Below are 18,244 nucleotides of genomic sequence, written 5' to 3'. Positions count from 1 at the left end.
AGCCACAAGCAAATATACGATGTATGGCACCTTTGGTTGTAAAGTGACGCCAGCTAGCCACTGAGATATGATTATGTTAAGATTTACATTCATATGGAAATTGGACTCCCGCTGTTCACCTTGGCCTGCTACCGGACTCATGTTACGGGACTCATGGAGAGTTCCCATTGGTTGGGGAAGGATAGTAGGAGGGAATTCCGGGGGAGGTCCGGGGGACCCCCGGTTCCGGGAACGCGCGGCTCCGGTGGAGGCCCGCGTCGGAGGACCGGGTTTGGCTTGCCGGTGCCTAGAGAGTATCGGTGGCTTTTTCAAAATAAAGTTTTGTTCCTGCTTGAGTGGCTCGTGATTCTGTGCCCAGCCAAAACTGCGGCAACCAAACACACTCGGGTTCTTGTCAAGTCAAACACATCAATTTGTAAAATGAGTGTTCATGCCAGGTGTGGTGGTGCACTCCTGTAATTCCAGTGACTCTGGAGGTTAAGGCAGGAGGATTGCAAGTTCAAGGCTTGCCTCAGCAACTTAGCAGGACCCTGTCATGAAATAAAAAATAAAACGAGTTGGGAGTGTAGCTCAGTGGTAAATCACGCCTAGGCTCAATCCCCAGTAACAACCAAGTCACGGAAAGTAAGGCTACGAGACTTACTATCATTCATGGTCTTTGGAGCAGATTCTCCAAATGTCCTTCCTTCATCTGCTGCTTTTATTAATCAAACAATAAAGCTGAGCTAGTGCCCTGTAGGTAAAGTTAAATCGGAGCTAGGATGTGACAGTATAATTACACGAGGGCGCATGAAAGGAGAGATTCATTGAAGATGCTGATGTGCTGTGGTCGGTAGGAGAGCTTCCGATGCACTATTCAATAGCATGAACCCACTTATCAACTTTCCATCGTACATTCTTTCCAAATGTACCCTGGGCATATGTGCTACTCCATCAGGGAGGCCACAAAAGTGAGAGAGTCACAGGTACCCCTTGCTATGCTGTCATCTTCTGACAACTGACTGAAGGCAATTATCAATGTGGATATTTTGTTGATAGATGGGTACTCAGATCTTTGTGGGTTTTTAAAAAAATTTTTCTTGTTGCTTTAAAAAAGTATTTATCATATCCATGCAAAATCATTTAAATAAAACAAACATTCAGTACCGTCAAAAATTCAAAATAGCTTACTGTTTTTGCAGAGAATTAAGTATATTTGTGTAAAGAGTACTGTATTTCCCAGACCTTCAACAAATATTGTTCAGGCCCTGGCTGATGGATCTCTGTGTTCCTCATGTATTTATAAAAATTTAAGATATCACTTTGCAGGGATGTGTGATTCTAAAATTTAATTTCTTTTGTATTCATTTTCTTTGTTAGATATTTATATAAAATTTAGCAGTACCTCAGAAAACTTGGAATGGAATCACCATTTGACCCAGCTATCCCACTCCTTGGTTTATTCCCAAAGGACTTAAAATCAGCATACCACAGTGATGCAGCCACATCAATGTTTATAGCAGCTCAATTCACAAGAGCTAAACTATGGAACCAAACTAGGTGTCCTTCAACTGATGAATGGATAAAGAAAATGTGTTATATATACAAGATGGAATATTACTCAGCCTTAAAGAAGAATGAAATTATGACATTGGTAAATGGATGGAACTGGAGACCATTATACTAAGTGAAACAAGCCAATCCCAAAAGAACAAAGGCCAGATGTTTTCTCTGATATGCAGATGCTAATTTCACAATTGGGGGTGGGAAAAAATAGATATACTTTGGACTAGGCACAGGGGAGTGAAGGAAGGGAAAGGGGTAGGTGGGTAGAAAGATAGTAGAATGAATTGGACATTATTACCCTATAAGTACATATGATTACATGATGGTATAATTCTAAATCATGTACAACCAGACAAATGAGCAATTATACTCCATTTATGTATAATGTATCAAAATGCATTCTACTGTCATGTAGAACAACAACAACAAAAAAAACTGTGATAAATCAACTTTAAAAAATTTACCAGTAAAAGTGATTTATTCAGCTAAAAAATGAAGAAAGGAGGTAAAAATTGTATATAAGAATTTTAAAACATTAAAATGGTTAGTTAATTCAGGAATTGGAAAAAAAATTCCAAACTATTTTCAAATAACATATTAGGTAGTCATGTCAGTCGTTTTCAGTACCAACTCGGGAGTTTGAGCTAATTTTAACCCATGCTCTTGGTGACTGTCTTTGTGATTTCATCCTTCCTATGACCCTGTGAGGACACGGAGGGTAGGCTGTTGTTGGCAGCTGAGGTGGGGATTCCCTGGGGTGCGGAGCTGCCGTGAAGGGTTACATTAGGTTCCTACCTCTACTTACTGAAGAGAAAGGTGCATGCATAATATCAAACTGATGGGGCTGCCTTTCTGACATTAGCACCTTTGTGCTTGTGAGAAAAGGGAGGGTTCTGTTGGGGCTGCCCAAGGCCAGGCTGGACAGGAACGTGCTCTGGCAGGGGCAGAGCTCGCAGTGCTGGGGTAACGTGTGCACCGTGGTCTGTGGGGCACACTGCATGGCATCCAGGGCAGCTCACCTAAATGAGCCGCTGGTGCATACACGCCCTGTGTTATGGTGGCCCCACTAACACTTAATTTTGGTATCCTGGAAATTTAGGAGGCTGGAGCAATCTTGAATCTGGAGTGCTGTATTCTTTTCTTTCAATCTTTATTTATTGAGCTATGAGTTAAAATATCCTAGGAGAACAGGTTTATTTCCTTTTCATAAGGATATATTATTAAAAAAACCCTGATAATAATTTGTGTACTTTTTATATCTAAATGTAGAGTATATGTGTGTGTGTGTGTGCGCGTGCCCACACTTGAGGGAAAGGGGGAGAGAGGGCTCTCTTCAAGCCAGAAAACACATTCATTAGAATCTGTTTATATTTCTACTGTGAACTCTAATTAGTAAAATTTACTACCTTGTATAGATTCATTAGTATGTGTCAGAAGTGACGTGCCTGAATTTCTAGAAGTCTGTGCCTTGCCATAGGGACTTGGGCTCAGATGATATTTACTGGCTTAATTGTCCCATAGGATCTTCTTGCATTAACTAACAAATTAATTTTCTTTGCAAATAGTAGAATTCTATTTCATGAATTTTAAAATTGCTTTCCTTGATGTGGTCAAGTTAGTGGGGAGGCAGTACAGCAACATCCTGACTCCCCAAATTTGTAGCTCTTGGACCTTAAGCTGTTCATTTATTCCCTTGAGCCCATCTCTTTTTTCTTATCTATAAATGGACACAATAACAACGTCTACTTTATAGGTTGCCATTAAGATCAAATGAGTTAAAATATGCAATGTACCCAGAACATGGTGTAGCACAATGGCAATTGCTCTATAAACCTCAGATATTAATTGTGTTTCTGATTATGGTTATTACATAGAATATTCACACAGATATATAGTGAGAAATGTGGAAAGTTCCAGGAACAGACTGAGTTTTAATGAAAAAGACGAATTTTCAGGAATATGGGTTTGTGAAAATGAACTTCTCTGTTTAATGTTTGAAACTTATTAAAATATCACTGCTTATGAATTGTCGGTAAAAAAAGATGAAAGGAGATACTCAAAATCCTACCTCTGGGTGCCTTCAAATACTATAAGATTGATTCCTTTTAGAATATTTTCTGTACTTTTCAATATTTCAGTATATTTTGATGCTGTTTTAGAATTAGGGAAAATTTCAATGAATTGAAAATTTTCTAAAAATCTTAATTAATTTTAATAAATTCAATTTTAATGGAATATTTTTACTTTGACTTTTAAAAAATTATAAGCAAATGCTTACCCGCCCGCCACAATGAGGTCTATGTTTAAATTATTCTATGTCTAAATGGCATAGATTCTCAACATTTTCAAACAGGGTTTGTGATTTTTTGTTCAGATTAAGGTTACTGAACAGCAAATTCACAAAAGTAGGACAAGCTAGCTCTTTCTACCTGTCAATGTCAATGTCAAAGAAAGTTCAGAGGAGACTTTGGTTCATGGATAGGTAGGCATAAGTGTTGCCATCAGTGGGAGTGACCTGAAAACTTAGATCCAGGATTTGAAGTCAAGGAGGATGCTATCCTTTTTAGCTCACTTAGGTTGAAACATCATACTGAGACACTGTGAGGAAAACATGACCATGTATCGAGTAGCAGAGTCACCTAATCAGATGTGAAACCAGAGTTTAAACATGTTTGGATTTAAAAATAATTTAAAAATTTCTATTAATCAAATGAATGCAAATAGAGTAAGCCTTCCAAATATAATCAAAATAACAGAAAGATCTTTAAAGGGAAGATTAATTAAAATAAAAGTCTATGTTCACAGTCTGAAGAACAGATGACTAAAGACAAGACAGAAATGATAGATTTAACAACTTTAGTCCTATCATTCTCATGGGGACGGTGCTGCATACACAAATATCAGTTAGAGAAGGTAAAGGTCCTAGAGCTGTCAAAATACATCAATATTTAAAAGTAAGATTGTGTTTTAGAGGAGACATAGCACATGTTGTGAATGAATATTCTAGAATTAGTAAAAGGGGAATTGAAAAGATAGACTTCAAAGTTAATTTAGCTTTACTGTGTTCTCCTTATAATAATTACATTTTTCAAATAAGAGAATGAATGAAAGACCAGGAAAATACAGCTAGTCACATGTCAAATAACTAAGAGAATAGTTGCCAAATGTGTCCAGGATAAATAAGAACTTTATAGCATTAAAGGAATTAGATAATGATTTTATCAACCAGCAATAATTAATTTTGAAAACACATGGAGGACTTGGAAAATATGATACAAATGAGGTCAGGAAATATGATACAAATGAGGTCACCTCCTTCTCCAGAAAAATAAGGTGGGTAAAGAATAATTGCAGTCATTTCTTTCTAGGTATCTTTTTTCTTCAAAGTTAGTGAACTAATAAATAATTTTTTTTTCATAAAAGAAGATTTTCAACCTCTGAAGAAGAAATAAAATTAGGATCTAAATATTCATTACAAAGCAACTAAGTAGATAGATGATAACCCTTTCAGAGTGTCATCTGTCAAATGTATGTAACATAGGCTGCAATGCCTAGGATTACAGAATGACTGTATGGAAGCTGGAGAAGAGACTTCAACTCTAGTTTGGGATGTGTTCTATGATAGTCAGTGGAAAGAGCTGGGAATTTCACCCTGAAGAACAGAGGGAGCTGTTGTGCATATCTAAAATTAAGTAAAGTAATCCATGTCAAATACTTAGCTCTGTGACTGGCATGTAACAAGAATTCCTTTCCTGTTACCCTTTCTTACATGCATTGTTATTATCTTATCACAGAGTGAAGAAAAGCATTAAGTTCATCATAATTGAAATAGGAACAGTCCAATCATTTTCAAGGTCTGGGGAGAGTTCCAAGGGACCCTGCACTATAGATCCAAGTGTCATAAATCAAGGTAACCAACTATTCAATTGCGTATGTTCCATGTTCCTATGTTTGTGCCCTTTCTTTCTCCCCTCTCCCTTTCCCCCCATATCTCTGTGTTGAGAAATGTTCGTTCCTAATAATTAAGGAAGTCAGCGACAGATTCAGGATTCCTCTAAGTTCAGAACCAGTTGAATGGCCACCTAGGAAAACTCCCTCCTGCTCATCTCCAGGTCAGAACCTAGGAAAACTTCCACATAGGCCTGGGGCCGTTTGGATGTGGAGTTCCAAGGTCCTGGAGCGTGGTTTAGGAATGGAGATAGGGTTAAGGGGGGATGACCCCTTGGCCACATAGGGAAGCATGTGGCTGGAGAAAGGCCAAAGAGGATTGTACAGTGAGGGCCTTGGCAGCCTCCTCTTGCTGGGATCTGAGATATAAGACACCCAAAGGAGAATTCTCCAAATTAAACCAGTTGTGAGCTGGGTTTGGTGTTTGAGTCTCTTGAAATCTCAACTTTACTAATAATTTTGGATTGACTGTAGAAAAAAAGCACAGGACTGTGAGCAGCCAGGCTTCTCGTCTTTTGGATCTCAATTTCCTTAGCTGTGAAATGAGGGAATCTGACCTACTAACCTCTACAACCCCTTTCTCCCCTAAAATTCTTTATCCATGAAGTCTGTCATAAAGAAAACAAATGAGTATGCCAAATTCAATTAGTTGTTATAAGAAAGATGTTATAAGCAACAATAAGATGCACCTCAATAGGTGAATGAGTAAACAAACTGGCACATACACACCATGGAAGGTATGGAACCATGAGAAGACAGGAGATACCTTCCCTGTGTATTCCTAAGTGAAAGAAGCCAATCTGGAAATCCAATATGGCAACCCTTTGGTCTGGTTTCTTCCTGTGTTAAGGAAGACTTATCCCTTCAACCTGTGGTCATCATCATCTGGAAGACAATCTGTATAACCACTGAATCTGCCTGTCCACCTCTCACTCCTTAACACTTTACCCTCTGACACTTTTCTGCTCCTCCCAAATTGCATGTTCAACACTTTTGATCGTCAACTTCTTCATTCCATATATAGTGTTCTCTCTTTTGAAATTCTTTCCTCTCCTAGTTTCAATCATCCTTACTCTTTGGGTGTACCTCTTAGCTCCCTAAGTGATCCTCTCTGACACTATGCCCCCTGTTCTTCCTATTTCCCAAGGGTGGGATTTTTTTCTTTGGTTTATACTTGAACATTTTCAGCAGGTTTCTTCTCTCATATATTCCCAGTTTCAACTGAAGAAATGTACTTATTACTTCTTTGGGATGTGTACTGTAATCCCCTCAAATAAAATGTGATCTTAGGTTTAATAAGGAACTGCAATCTCTTACTGCCTATTTGATTTTATTATTATTATTTTGTGTGTGGTACTAGAAATTGGACCCAGGGCCTCATGCATGCTAGGCAAACACTCTACCATTAAGCTATATCCTTGGCCTTAAATGCCCTATTTTAAGAACAAATTATTTATGGGAGAAGCACATGTTAAACTGCTCTATGTTATTTATCATATGATAATTCCCCCGTCATGTATGATTGTGCTTTCTTTGGTTTCAGTTACCCCTGGTCAACTGTGTTCCAAAAATATTAAATGAAAAATTCCAGAAATAAACATTTAGTAAGTTTTAGATTGTGCATTGTTCTGAGAAGCCTGAAAAAATCTTGTGCTTTTCTGTTCCATCCCACTTGTAATATGAACCATCCCTTTTTCCAGAGTGTGCAAGTGGTATATACTTATCCATTAGTTGCTTAGTAGCTTAGTTTTTTTTCTTTTCTTTTTCTTTTTTTTGTTTGTATTGTGCTGGGGATCAAACACAGGGCCTTGTGCATTTGAGACAAGCACTCTACCAACCGAGCTATATCTCTATCCCCACTTAGTAGCTTAGAAAGCAATTATGGAGGAGATAGTTTTTGAGTGAGCTCTCAAAAGAGGATATGGGGTTAAGGGGGGATGACCCCTTGGCTATGTAGGGAGGTATATGGCTGGAGAAAGGTCAAAGAGGATTCTACAGTGAGGGCCTTGGCAGAGGGAGAGTAGATTCAGATGAGAGGCACTTTCCTGCAAGACTCTCTGGAAGGATGTTTCAAAATGCACATGTCTGTGGGAAACTGGTGAAAATACTTATGGGGCTTTGGGAGGAAAACAGTTGACAAAGAAGTAGATTGACAATAGGGGCCCATGAGTCATGAAGAAGCATTACAGAGTCACAGAAAGGTGAGAAGGTATCTATGAGTCTGAAAAGCAGGTGTGTAGGAAGCATGTGGCATGTCAGATGCACTGTTTTTTTTTTCTTATTAGCTAAAGAATTCTTAAATATTTGTTAATGCCCATCATCTCCTATAATTTTGGACACAATACCTTAAGCAAACTTTGTAGGTTCAACATCAATTTACCATAAATTTTCTCTAATAATTTTAGTGAATTTACTATCAATCTCTCTGCTGAACCAGTTTCTTTGTGCAGGAAGGGCATCTGACCCCCATTTAAGTGATTCACCATTTGTGAAATAACAATTTGTGGGGGCACCTTAAAGAAGCTTATTAGTTGCTGCAAACAGGGACACCCAAAGAGTTCACTCATCTTAGCACAAGGGACAAGCCTTCTCAAGGATGTGGTTTGTGTGGTTTTTTCTTTTCCTTCCTAAAGTTGTGATAATTGCCAGGGCTTCTAACTCAATTGGAAGATTTATGGATGGAAGCATCTTTATAATCTTCAGAAGAGGCAGTCTTCTAAATCAATGCTTGAAATTAAACACCTGCTGGCAATCTTAGATGGATTTCTCTTTCAAATTATGGAAATACCAGAATGACATACTTAAAAAACAAACAAACAAAAAAACCCCTATCAAATCAAAGGAGTTTTTCTTTATTTTAAATAATAGTACCTTAACAGCTAGTGTGGCACTTTCTCCTCAAAAGATTCAAACAGCTCTTGCAAGTGCTATTTTTAACATTGTTCTTTTGAAGGCAATAAATAAATAAACAAATTAATAAATAAATAAGAGAAAGGGGGAGGGAAGGAGTGAGAAGGGTGGGAGATGCTTAGCTAGCGGTCTTGTTTAAAGGGCCTTAACCTGAAGCCATAACCGGAAGTGAGGCCTTGTGAGTCCTATTAAATAGAAAGTGAAACTCAAGTTTTTTTTTTTCTCATAAAAAATAAGTTTCAAAGTACTATTGATGATGTTCAGCTGGCTCAGGTCAGCTGTGTGGGAGCTAGGGCGGTGGAGTCATGCAGTGGACATGAGCGTTCTGCCACCCATAAAGGACATCTGCAAAACCCACGGTGGCTGTCACTCAAATTCATCCCAGGGAGGGACCCAGAGCTGTTCTCCTAGGACTGAAATCATCTTTTAGGTGTGAAATTATAACACCTCTTAAATTACAGTTTAGATTTGAAAATAGGCCTTTTGGAATTCAAAGGAGACACAAGTGAAGCAGATCTCAGTTTACTTTTAACATGCAAGGAGAAATTACTTCCTTCAGATAAAAAACAACAAACAAACAAAAAGCCCAAAACAACAACAACAACAACAACAACAAACAAATCCTCACAGTGTTAGAGGCCATCTTTCCTTTCCAAACTAGATTTTGGAACTAAGCCTTCTTATTTGAAATGTTTTATCAGGAACAGATCAGAGATCTTTGGTTACTTGAATTATTGATCTTTCTTTTACTCTAGAATAATTAAAAAGAGGGGGGAAATTATCTTTCTTCGTGTTTCTTCTTCCTTGTAGGTGAACATTTAGTTACTACAAAGACACGTGTCACTGAGATACTCACACTGTGTGAATATCTGGACCAATATTTGGACACGGACAAAAGATAAGATTGAGCGCTCTTCCCAGTGACTGCCAAGTGATCTTCGGCAAGTTTATTATTCTAAAGAGCTTCAGTTTTCTCATGGGTAAGATGGGAATACTAATATCTACTCTGTGGTGTGGGATTATCAGAATTAAATGAGATGCTATATTCAAAGTTCCTAGGAAACTATCTGGCACAAAATAGGGCCTCCATGAAAGGAGTCTTTATAAATTGTATTTTCTTTGTTTTAAAATATATGTTGAGCCAGGTGCAGTGGTGCATATCTGTAATTCCATTGATTTGGGAAGTTGAGGCGGGAGTATCATAAATTCAGGGCCAGACTCAAGCACTTAGTGAGGCCCTAAGCAACTGAGCCAGACCCTGTCTCAAAGTAAAAAAGTTATAAGGGATGGGAATGTCAGTGGCAAAGCATCCCTGGGTTCACAAAAATAATAAACAAACAAATAAACAAACAAATAAAAATATATGTTGGCACAGAGATGGCTGGTTGTTACCTTTCTTAGAAAAAAATATTCTGAATGGTAATGTGTTCAGCTAAAATATTTTGTTTTTCAACTTTCCTTGTAGCTGCAGAAGAGTCAAAGAGATGAAGCAGAAGTTTTTTGTAGGCTTTTTATAAGACAGAGAGAGAAAGAAAGAGGAAGAAAGAAAGAGACACTTCTATCTTATTTAAGACATTGTTACTAGAAGACAAATAAAATTTCTAATGGACACATATATTAATTCTGAAATTAGGAAATGGCTTATATACAGTTTAAAAATAATTTTGTTTACTAAGAAAACTAATAATGCATCTAATTATTAATATCTTAAAATCAAGAAAATAGAATATTATTTTTCCTAGTTAGGTAGATTTTTTTTTCCACCTGCTTAGTAATTAGAATTAGGTAAGAAAAGTAAATAGTTTTATAATTTGACTTCCATATTGGTTTAGAGTCTTGCCTTTTTTGGGGAAAACTATAGTAAGTCCCATAAAGAATTTGTTGAGTCAATTTAATGGTGACTTTTGAAAGAAATTTGTGAAATGGAGTTTCAAACTTTCATGTTCAATTTTTTTCCAGGTGGTTTTAGTTTATCCATGATTGAATTCAGTTAAAAGATTTATGAAAATTGCTCTTTTAGATAATTTTATTGTGGATTTTTTTCTGTTTAAAATATAAATAAATGTAAATAATAAGAACAAGTACTGAACATATAGGCCCAAGGTCCTGTAGTGTACAGATTGGGGGCATACACACTGAAAAGGATACTAAGAAGGGATCATGCAATTTTAAACCTTGTGAATTTTCATGTGAGTCATAGAAAATAAAAATATTAAGAAATAATACAGAACTGTTAGTAAAAAGTGAAGAATAAAAAGTTGTTCTTTCCTCTTGCTAAGGCAATAATAACCCCTCATTATGCTGATCTCATTAGACCCTGTTGCCAGTAGTTTCTGTCAGAGTGAATGATGTACAAAGTCATTTTGATTTATCACTGAGGCAATTGATTTGCAAGATTCTTTTGAGCGCCATTCTGGTTCAAGGTTGAGTTTCTGGACTGTTTCTGTGGCACCAATACTGTACTTTCCCACAGGGTGGCTGGTCTACACCCCCGGCCCCCTGCATGGTGATTCCTCCTATGTAACCTGAGCAGGAAAGAGGAGGAGGCCCAGAGCTGGGAATGAGCTTTGGCTTCCAAGTCCACAGCTCTTCCAATCTTTATAGCTTCCTAAACTCCTTCCCCGTATTTTTTCTCCTTCCACAGGTTATAATCCCTCATCTATGAACTTTAAAAATGAATGATTTAACCCCTGTGCCCTGATAAATAACAAGTAACTTCCCTCAGCTCATCCTGAATACTCTGATATTCAACAAGTGAGCTCTTTGGAGGCAGAAAGTGGGCAAGATGTTTTCTCTGAAAGGTGACAAGTCCCTAGAGAAATAAAGGGTTAATCTTATCTACTGTCTTTGCTACTGTGCAAAAGCGACTGTCCTCTTAAGAATATTGCTGCTTTTTACATTCACTCAGAGTATTTCATCAGTTATTCTGTCTGACATGCAATGCCTGAATAATGAATCAGGACATCTCCAAAGCAATGACTCAGGGTCCTTGGCAAAGTGTAACTCAGGCTTTTTTCCCCCTTTGCTTTCATCTCTTTCTAAAGGATTCAATTCCTAGGAATCTAAGTGCTGAGACAGTCACAGTTACATTTGATGTACACATTCTCAACCACTTTTTTTTTTTTTTCATGGCATGTACTCTGCTGATGTATTTACTTCTCTGGGCTTGTTAAAGATTCACAGCTGTATGGAATTGTAGGAACATCTCCCTTAAGAGGGTAATAAATAAACACACCCAAGGCTCTGATAGATAAGCAGGAGAAGGGAATATAACTCTTTTCTACAAAGTGGGGTTCCTAACAGCTTTCTCCATAAGACAAGAAAACAACCATACATTCAAAACACACACACACACACACACACACACACACACACACGTCTCTATCTATCTATCTACCTACCTACCTACCTACCTATATATCTATAGATATAAATACAGGGAAAAGATGTCAATTTAAACTTGATTAGTAGCCTGGTCTGCAAGTTTATTTAGCCATTTGCTACAAGCCTCACAAAATTCCAAGAGGAAAAATGAGATCATAAGTGGCCCCCTGGGTGCACAGTAAATCTCAGATACAGCCCAGGAAAGTGGCAGGTTTATCAATTTGACTTCAGGTAACATACCTACACCTCTTAGACCAACAGGTACCTATATTACCAGGAGGAAGTTTCTACTAGGAACTCTCTAACCCTTATTACCAGAAATTCTGCCTCCTTCTGGCTGTAAGAAAGGAGGCTACTTTCTCTTACACAGCTTCTCACTACCCCTTTATTACTTCAGGCTTTCCCTCCTGACCTCCCCTCACCTCCAATCCACTGCCCAATATCCTTTTTGCCTATTCATGTTCTGATTTCTTGTTTCTCTTGGCTCTGGTACTTGCAGTCTGTGCTCTGATTTAATATTCTCACACTCTCAGAAGTATTGGTCCTGCCTCTTAATGGAGTATGACATTTTCGAGGTCAGGAACTATATTCTGTATTTCTGTATCTTTCACAGAGCTCAGGAAGCATTTGGTCATGGTCTGTTTTCTCATTATTCTATGATGTATGAACCATACATTGATTTGTTCATTATACATGTGTTGAAAATTTGCGGGGGCTGGAGAAGTGGTGATGGAGTCTAGATCCATCTGCTTCTCAGGATTGAATTTCCACTAATTCTTTATGTGGTTGAAGACACTTCAGGGGCCCCAGTTTCATGACTTGAAATAGAAAAAGGAAAACAAATCCCACCCTTTTTGCTCTCAGATCTTAGCTACAGGGTCCCACATGGGTCTGTTTATTATTCTAGGGTCTGTAGAACAGGGAGAGGGCAAGGAGGAGTAGAAAACTTAGGAGGTATAAAATCATGCTTGTGTATGAAGGTACATCCCTGAGGATGTTCCTTTCAGTATTATTTATATCAGAGCAAAAAAAAAAAAAAAAAGAACAAAAAGTTAAGAAGTGTTCTAATTAGATAAATTGTGTTGCAGAAGATATTCACAGATATGAGGAAATAAATATAATGAAAGTGTTGAATACTTAAGTTATTGAATGGTAGGTATTTATGGTGGGTTGCCATTTTTATTTGAAGAAATCCATGGGAAAGAGGGAGAAACGCAGAAAGATAAACTTTGAAGTATTAAGGGTGATTATATCCAAGTGGTGATTTTTATCAATAATTTTCTTTGAGTATATAAACATTTTCCAAATTCTCTACAATGATCTTGAAGTCAAGAAAAAAAATCATTTAAATTTGTTTTATAAGGAAGAAGGAGACCAGGAGGAGAGTCCCATGGCCACTTTCTCTGCCAGCCTTTAAGAGAAAATTCTCAAGAGCACATGCACTTTAATCTCTTTTCCAACTTTTGTCTCTTTAAATATACACACGGTAGATGAACCAAGTGTCACATGTTCCCCTTCAGGTGACTGACTGCTTAGAAGCCTGGTTGTTATGTTAGAGCAAATTCTAGAAAAAATGAGTGAACCAACAAACAGATCCAGAAGGAAAGGCCCTTCCCAATAGACTACATTAAAAAATCAGAAGTAATATTTCCACAGTGTTTAGAAGAGATGAGACTTTTCTGGATGGATGGGTGAGAAGCTGAGTGAAAGGTAAGATAAATATAAACCAACCCCCCAGGTCTCCAAGTGAGGGGACCACCAAGGCATCACCCTTGGGACAGGCTGGAGGAGGAAGAAGGTGTCTGAGAAGAAACCATACCTTGGTCTGGAACGTACAGAACATGTGAGTTAGAAACGGATGCTCCCAGGCCAAGGACAGGACTCTCTTTTCTACCATGGTACACTCAACATCGTCGTCCATCAAAACCACATCCTTCTTTAAGGCTTTTATTGCGAAAAATTGATTGGTTTTCTTGAACTCTGCTAGGAAGACCTAGAAGGAAGGGGAAGAAGGAACTTTACTTTAGAATTTAGATTTCTACTCATTGAAGAAGCCTCAAAGTGCCAAGAGAGGCCTGTGCTAGACAGGAAAAGAGGGGCCTTCTCCAGTTTCCGCCCGTCCTGATAAGGTGTTACTGAGACACAGTGGACCACCTCACTGGTTTAGGGATACCGCATCATGGTTTCATTTTATCTTCATGTCTTTCCAAAGGTTTCACAAAATTATTATGCAATTAAAATGGGCAAATCCCAGTGCCTGAAAAATTCTATTTAAAAAAGAATGCCTGACTATCCAGGAACCCAAATGTGGGTCCTGAGAGACCAAATACACATTGAAAGAAGAAACGTGGAATACTGGACAAAACATGGCTGAACTTGAAGCATCACTGAGAATCCACACAAATAAGCTATTCCCCTCAGTCAGCTCTGAAAGGGAAAAGAGAATACTTGTGGGATATAGTCTATATGTACATCAGAAGCAAACACCCTGTCATCTGATCACACAGAAACCTCAGGACCTACTATGTGTCAGAGTCTGCTCTATGTTTTATTTAATTTTTAGCTTTAACATTGCAAGAGAGGTATTGATAATTGAAAAACACTGAGTTCAAAGAATCACTTAAACTTGCTCAAATTCGTGGAACTACTCAGAGCAAGATATAACTCCAGAGTCTGCTTTTTCCACCCGATTTCACATGTTTTATGTCAATGGACACCAGATGGCATGCAACGGAAAGTTAGGACAACTTTAGATTTACATACGAATAAGCAAAGAATTATTGGCAGTCGTAAGAACATGGCATTTGGGTAAAAAAACCTCCAGCTCTGGTTTTGTTTCATAGATATTTGCTGGTTGTGAAAATATGGGCAAAGCAATTCACCTCTCTGGGGCTTCAGTATTCTAACCTGTGAAAGAGATAACAATTGTGGCATTTCCCATTGTACAGGACTACCGTGGAATACAAATAAGATACCACACAGGAAAGTAATTTGTGAACTACAAAAACACTCTCTCTAAATGAGAGTTATTAATAGCACTTGTCATTTGTCTCTTTTTGCTGACTTTTAGGGAATGCTGAAGTCAATGATGCTAAGCCAGAACTGATAAAACGAGTGTCTGGAATATTAAAATAACATGGTGCAGACCCATCACTTTGTGGTAGCTAGCTTGATAGAGGAAGTGGGCTTAGATGAGATTTCAGGAAAATGAATGATGTTTACAGCCCCATAACACCAGCTGTTTGTTCTCCTGGCTTAAAAGAAAATAAGAACATGAGCATGGAGGTTGGAGATTGACTTTTTGGTGAGAAACCATACTTTCCATACAGAAACAAAATCAGAGGAAACACAAGTTTTGGAGTATTCTCAGGGTTGCAAGAAAGGGAAAGATGGCTGTCTTGTTTTGCTTCAGTGTTTCCTCTTTCTGTCCTCTTAGGGTGCAGAGCCCCAGGGTCCCAGTAGAAAATCAGGCACCCAGCCTTGGAGGTAGAGAAAGGATACCCAGATTTCCAGGGTGTCCCTTGGGATACTTCCCAAGACTTGCATTTTTAACTTAATGTCTTTCTTACTAACCTTGTTCAAATGTACAAATCCACAAGGGAACAAAGAAAGATAAACATTTCATTAACAATTTCAAGTACTCTTTTAGTAATTGCTTCTTTTAGTAAAACATCCTAAAACCAACCATAAACTAGGAAGCTGAAAAGGTAATTTTCATCTATATAATGTGCTTTCAATTTTTGGTAACAGGTTATAATTGCACATTAATTGCTGCTAAATTATAATAAAGATGGGCTGTAAAATTGCCTATTACACCCAGATTAACACCAAATGAGTCTGTTGTGGTTCATATGACTTCAGAAATGAACTAAAAGAACTCATGGATACCAGCTACAGTTTGCAGAGCAGATTTTGTTGAAAGACAATGTATTTTACGCTTAAACCCAAACCTAGTAGAGTACAATATTATTCAGCTGTGGTGAATGCGCCCATGCATTTTAGTTTGTTTATTTTTAATAAATCGGGTACATTTTCCTGCCAAAGTCTGGTGAGCAGGTGCTGAGTTTGGCTACACAAATTCACGGAACACTAGTCCTTGGTTAAAATTTTCCTAGGAGTTGCATCCAAGAATATTAAGCAACCAGGAGTCTTATTAATACATGACATATCCTGAATATCTAAAATTACCCCAAATTCCATGTCCTGTGGCCATCCCTCCTTACAATTGCTAGCTTGAAAATTCTCAATTGTTACTGCTAGTCAAATTAAAAGTTTTAAATTACGTCTTGCTCCTCCTCCTCCTCTTCCATTTTTCCTCCTTCTCTTTCCTCCTCCTCCTCTACTTATCCTCTATGAGAGATAATCCATAGCCCTAGGAAGGACATGAAGAGGGACGACAGCCTAGTTATGGGCTCAATGGTTCCTTTCCCTTCTTCCTATTCCTGTTACAAATTCTTGACCCCTAGATGTCAGAATTCAATTCTATTTTGAGGTAGGACAGTTAAGGAGGAAATTAAGGTGAAATAAGGTCATTAGGTAAGCTCTACTCCAATATAACTGACTTTCATTTGAGAAGAGGAAACGTGGACACCAAAGGGAAAAAACAGAGGGAAAATGATGTGAAGACCCAGGGAAAAAACAGCCACTACAAGTCAAAGAGAGATCTTGGAAGAAACAACCCTGCCAATGCCTTGATCTTGGATTATCAGCGTCCAGAACTCTGAGAGAATACGTTTCTATCGTTTAAGTTGCCTGGTCTGTGCTATTTTATTACATCAACTTGAGCAAAATAATACAAGCCTGAAGACATTTGGGAGAGAGAAAAAAAATCATATACTGAGCAAAGCAACACTCCAGGCTGGAGTTAGAAGCATTAGAGAACAAAACAAAACAAATTAAAAAAAGCCACGTGACACAGGAAATAGTCAAAGAGCCTTTGTATTTCTTTGGTGCTCAGAGACCTCAAACTCACAAGCATCTGGGGTGTGCAACCTCAAAGCAAAGTGGTCTTTGGGACAAAGACCCCTGGGAAGCAGTTGTCATTGCCCTAGTGCTCCCAGGACCCCATTGACTCACAGATCTCCTCTCACAACATACTGGAACGTTCTCTCCACACATCCACACACTGCTGGGTCCTAAGAATTCAGTTCCACCCACCAGGAGCACTGTCCCTTGGTCCCTGGAATCTGCTGTATAGAATTCCACAGTAGGGTAGCATACCTTGCCAAAACTTCCTTTCCCCAACATTTTGTGCAAGATAAAATCCTCAATTTTTAGTTTTATATGCAGAGATGGTCTTTCTGTGTTCAGTTCAGGTTCCGGATGATGGCATATTTTCTCCGTCCCATCCAATGGAGACTCCCAGGAGATTCCCTGAGGCTCTGAAAACGGCAAGCCAGTGGATAGGGTGAACATGGAGTGTCACTGCAGTTACTTAGGGTACCTGCTTTCTCTTCCACTTCCCATTCTGAGGCTCCATCCACAATAACTGGGTGGGGAGCAAAAGGGGGGCTTCTATAATTCAGGCAGTTTTAGTAACTCTCTGTGTGACAGTGAGGCTGGCAATTGGGACTTGGAATGTCTCTTTACCTAGACGATGGACCAGAAAATGGTTTGATTTAAATATTCCAACAGAATATCACATATGCAAAATTAGCAAGCTGTTAATAGTGTCAAATCATGGACAAATAGGGATTTTAATGGAATTTGAGGAACAATGATTCTCAATTGTTTCTGTGGCACACAGGCATAGTGGCATCAAGTTCTATATATTAAAGTGAGGGAAGAGAGAATGGAATTTAGCAGATGAGTGAAGACCTGATCTGTACCATTTCTTGCAGTCTTCAAGTCAAGATGGTGCTTACATTGATCATCCCTGGGATATGGTCTAGTTGACTGCTTGTAGATCCTTCCTAAATCAAATTCAAACTTTTCTTTAATTTTTTAATATCTATTTAGTCCCTACTCCATAACAGAAGAAGTGTAGAAGAACTCCTTTGGAAACCTTCCCCCATAACATTACTTTAAAGTATTCTTTCATATTATCCCTCAAGTCCAAGGAAAATCTTTTATAATGTTTGCTGAAACTATTTAGGTCATGTGGTTGTGTCTTCTCAGAGCTACCTTTGAATGCAGGCTTCATAAACTTTCAAAATAACATAAATGTCAAGGACTTTGGGCCTGGTCTTCTTTTCTTTTCTACCTTTACATATCACAGAAAAATCTTCTGGACATAAAATAAAAACATCTGTGATATTTTCACCATCATGCTTCACTGTACATTTTATTTCTGTACAAACACTTAACACTGACTGAAAGGAACATTCTAGAGTCCTAAGGAAATATTTATAGTTGTTTCTTCCACATCTATCCCATTTTTCCCCCCTAACTCTCACCTCCTCACAAAGGTGTGCTGGCAAGGTGAATTTTGGTTTCATTTCTAAGAAGCAGGAACGTT

General features: G+C 38.2%; 1 protein-coding gene across 1 annotated transcript in view; it reads right to left on the bottom strand.

The window, feature by feature from the left end:
- PRKCQ (protein kinase C theta) overlaps positions 1-18,244 on the bottom strand; it is a 74,036-nt gene that overhangs the window by 31,033 nt on the left and 24,759 nt on the right. The window contains exon 12 of the mRNA XM_081298415.1: positions 13,607-13,780. Within this exon, the coding sequence (XP_081154541.1) occupies positions 13,607-13,780 (174 nt within the window). The remainder of the gene's footprint in view (positions 1-13,606; positions 13,781-18,244) is intronic.

The sequence above is a fragment of the Spermophilus citellus genome (assembly GCF_964194105.1).
Source record: "Spermophilus citellus genome assembly, chromosome: 6".
NCBI classification, from domain to species: Eukaryota; Metazoa; Chordata; class Mammalia; order Rodentia; family Sciuridae; genus Spermophilus; species Spermophilus citellus.
The sequence above is the reverse complement of the archived record's forward strand: the minus strand, read 5'-3'. Positions and strand labels throughout refer to the sequence as shown.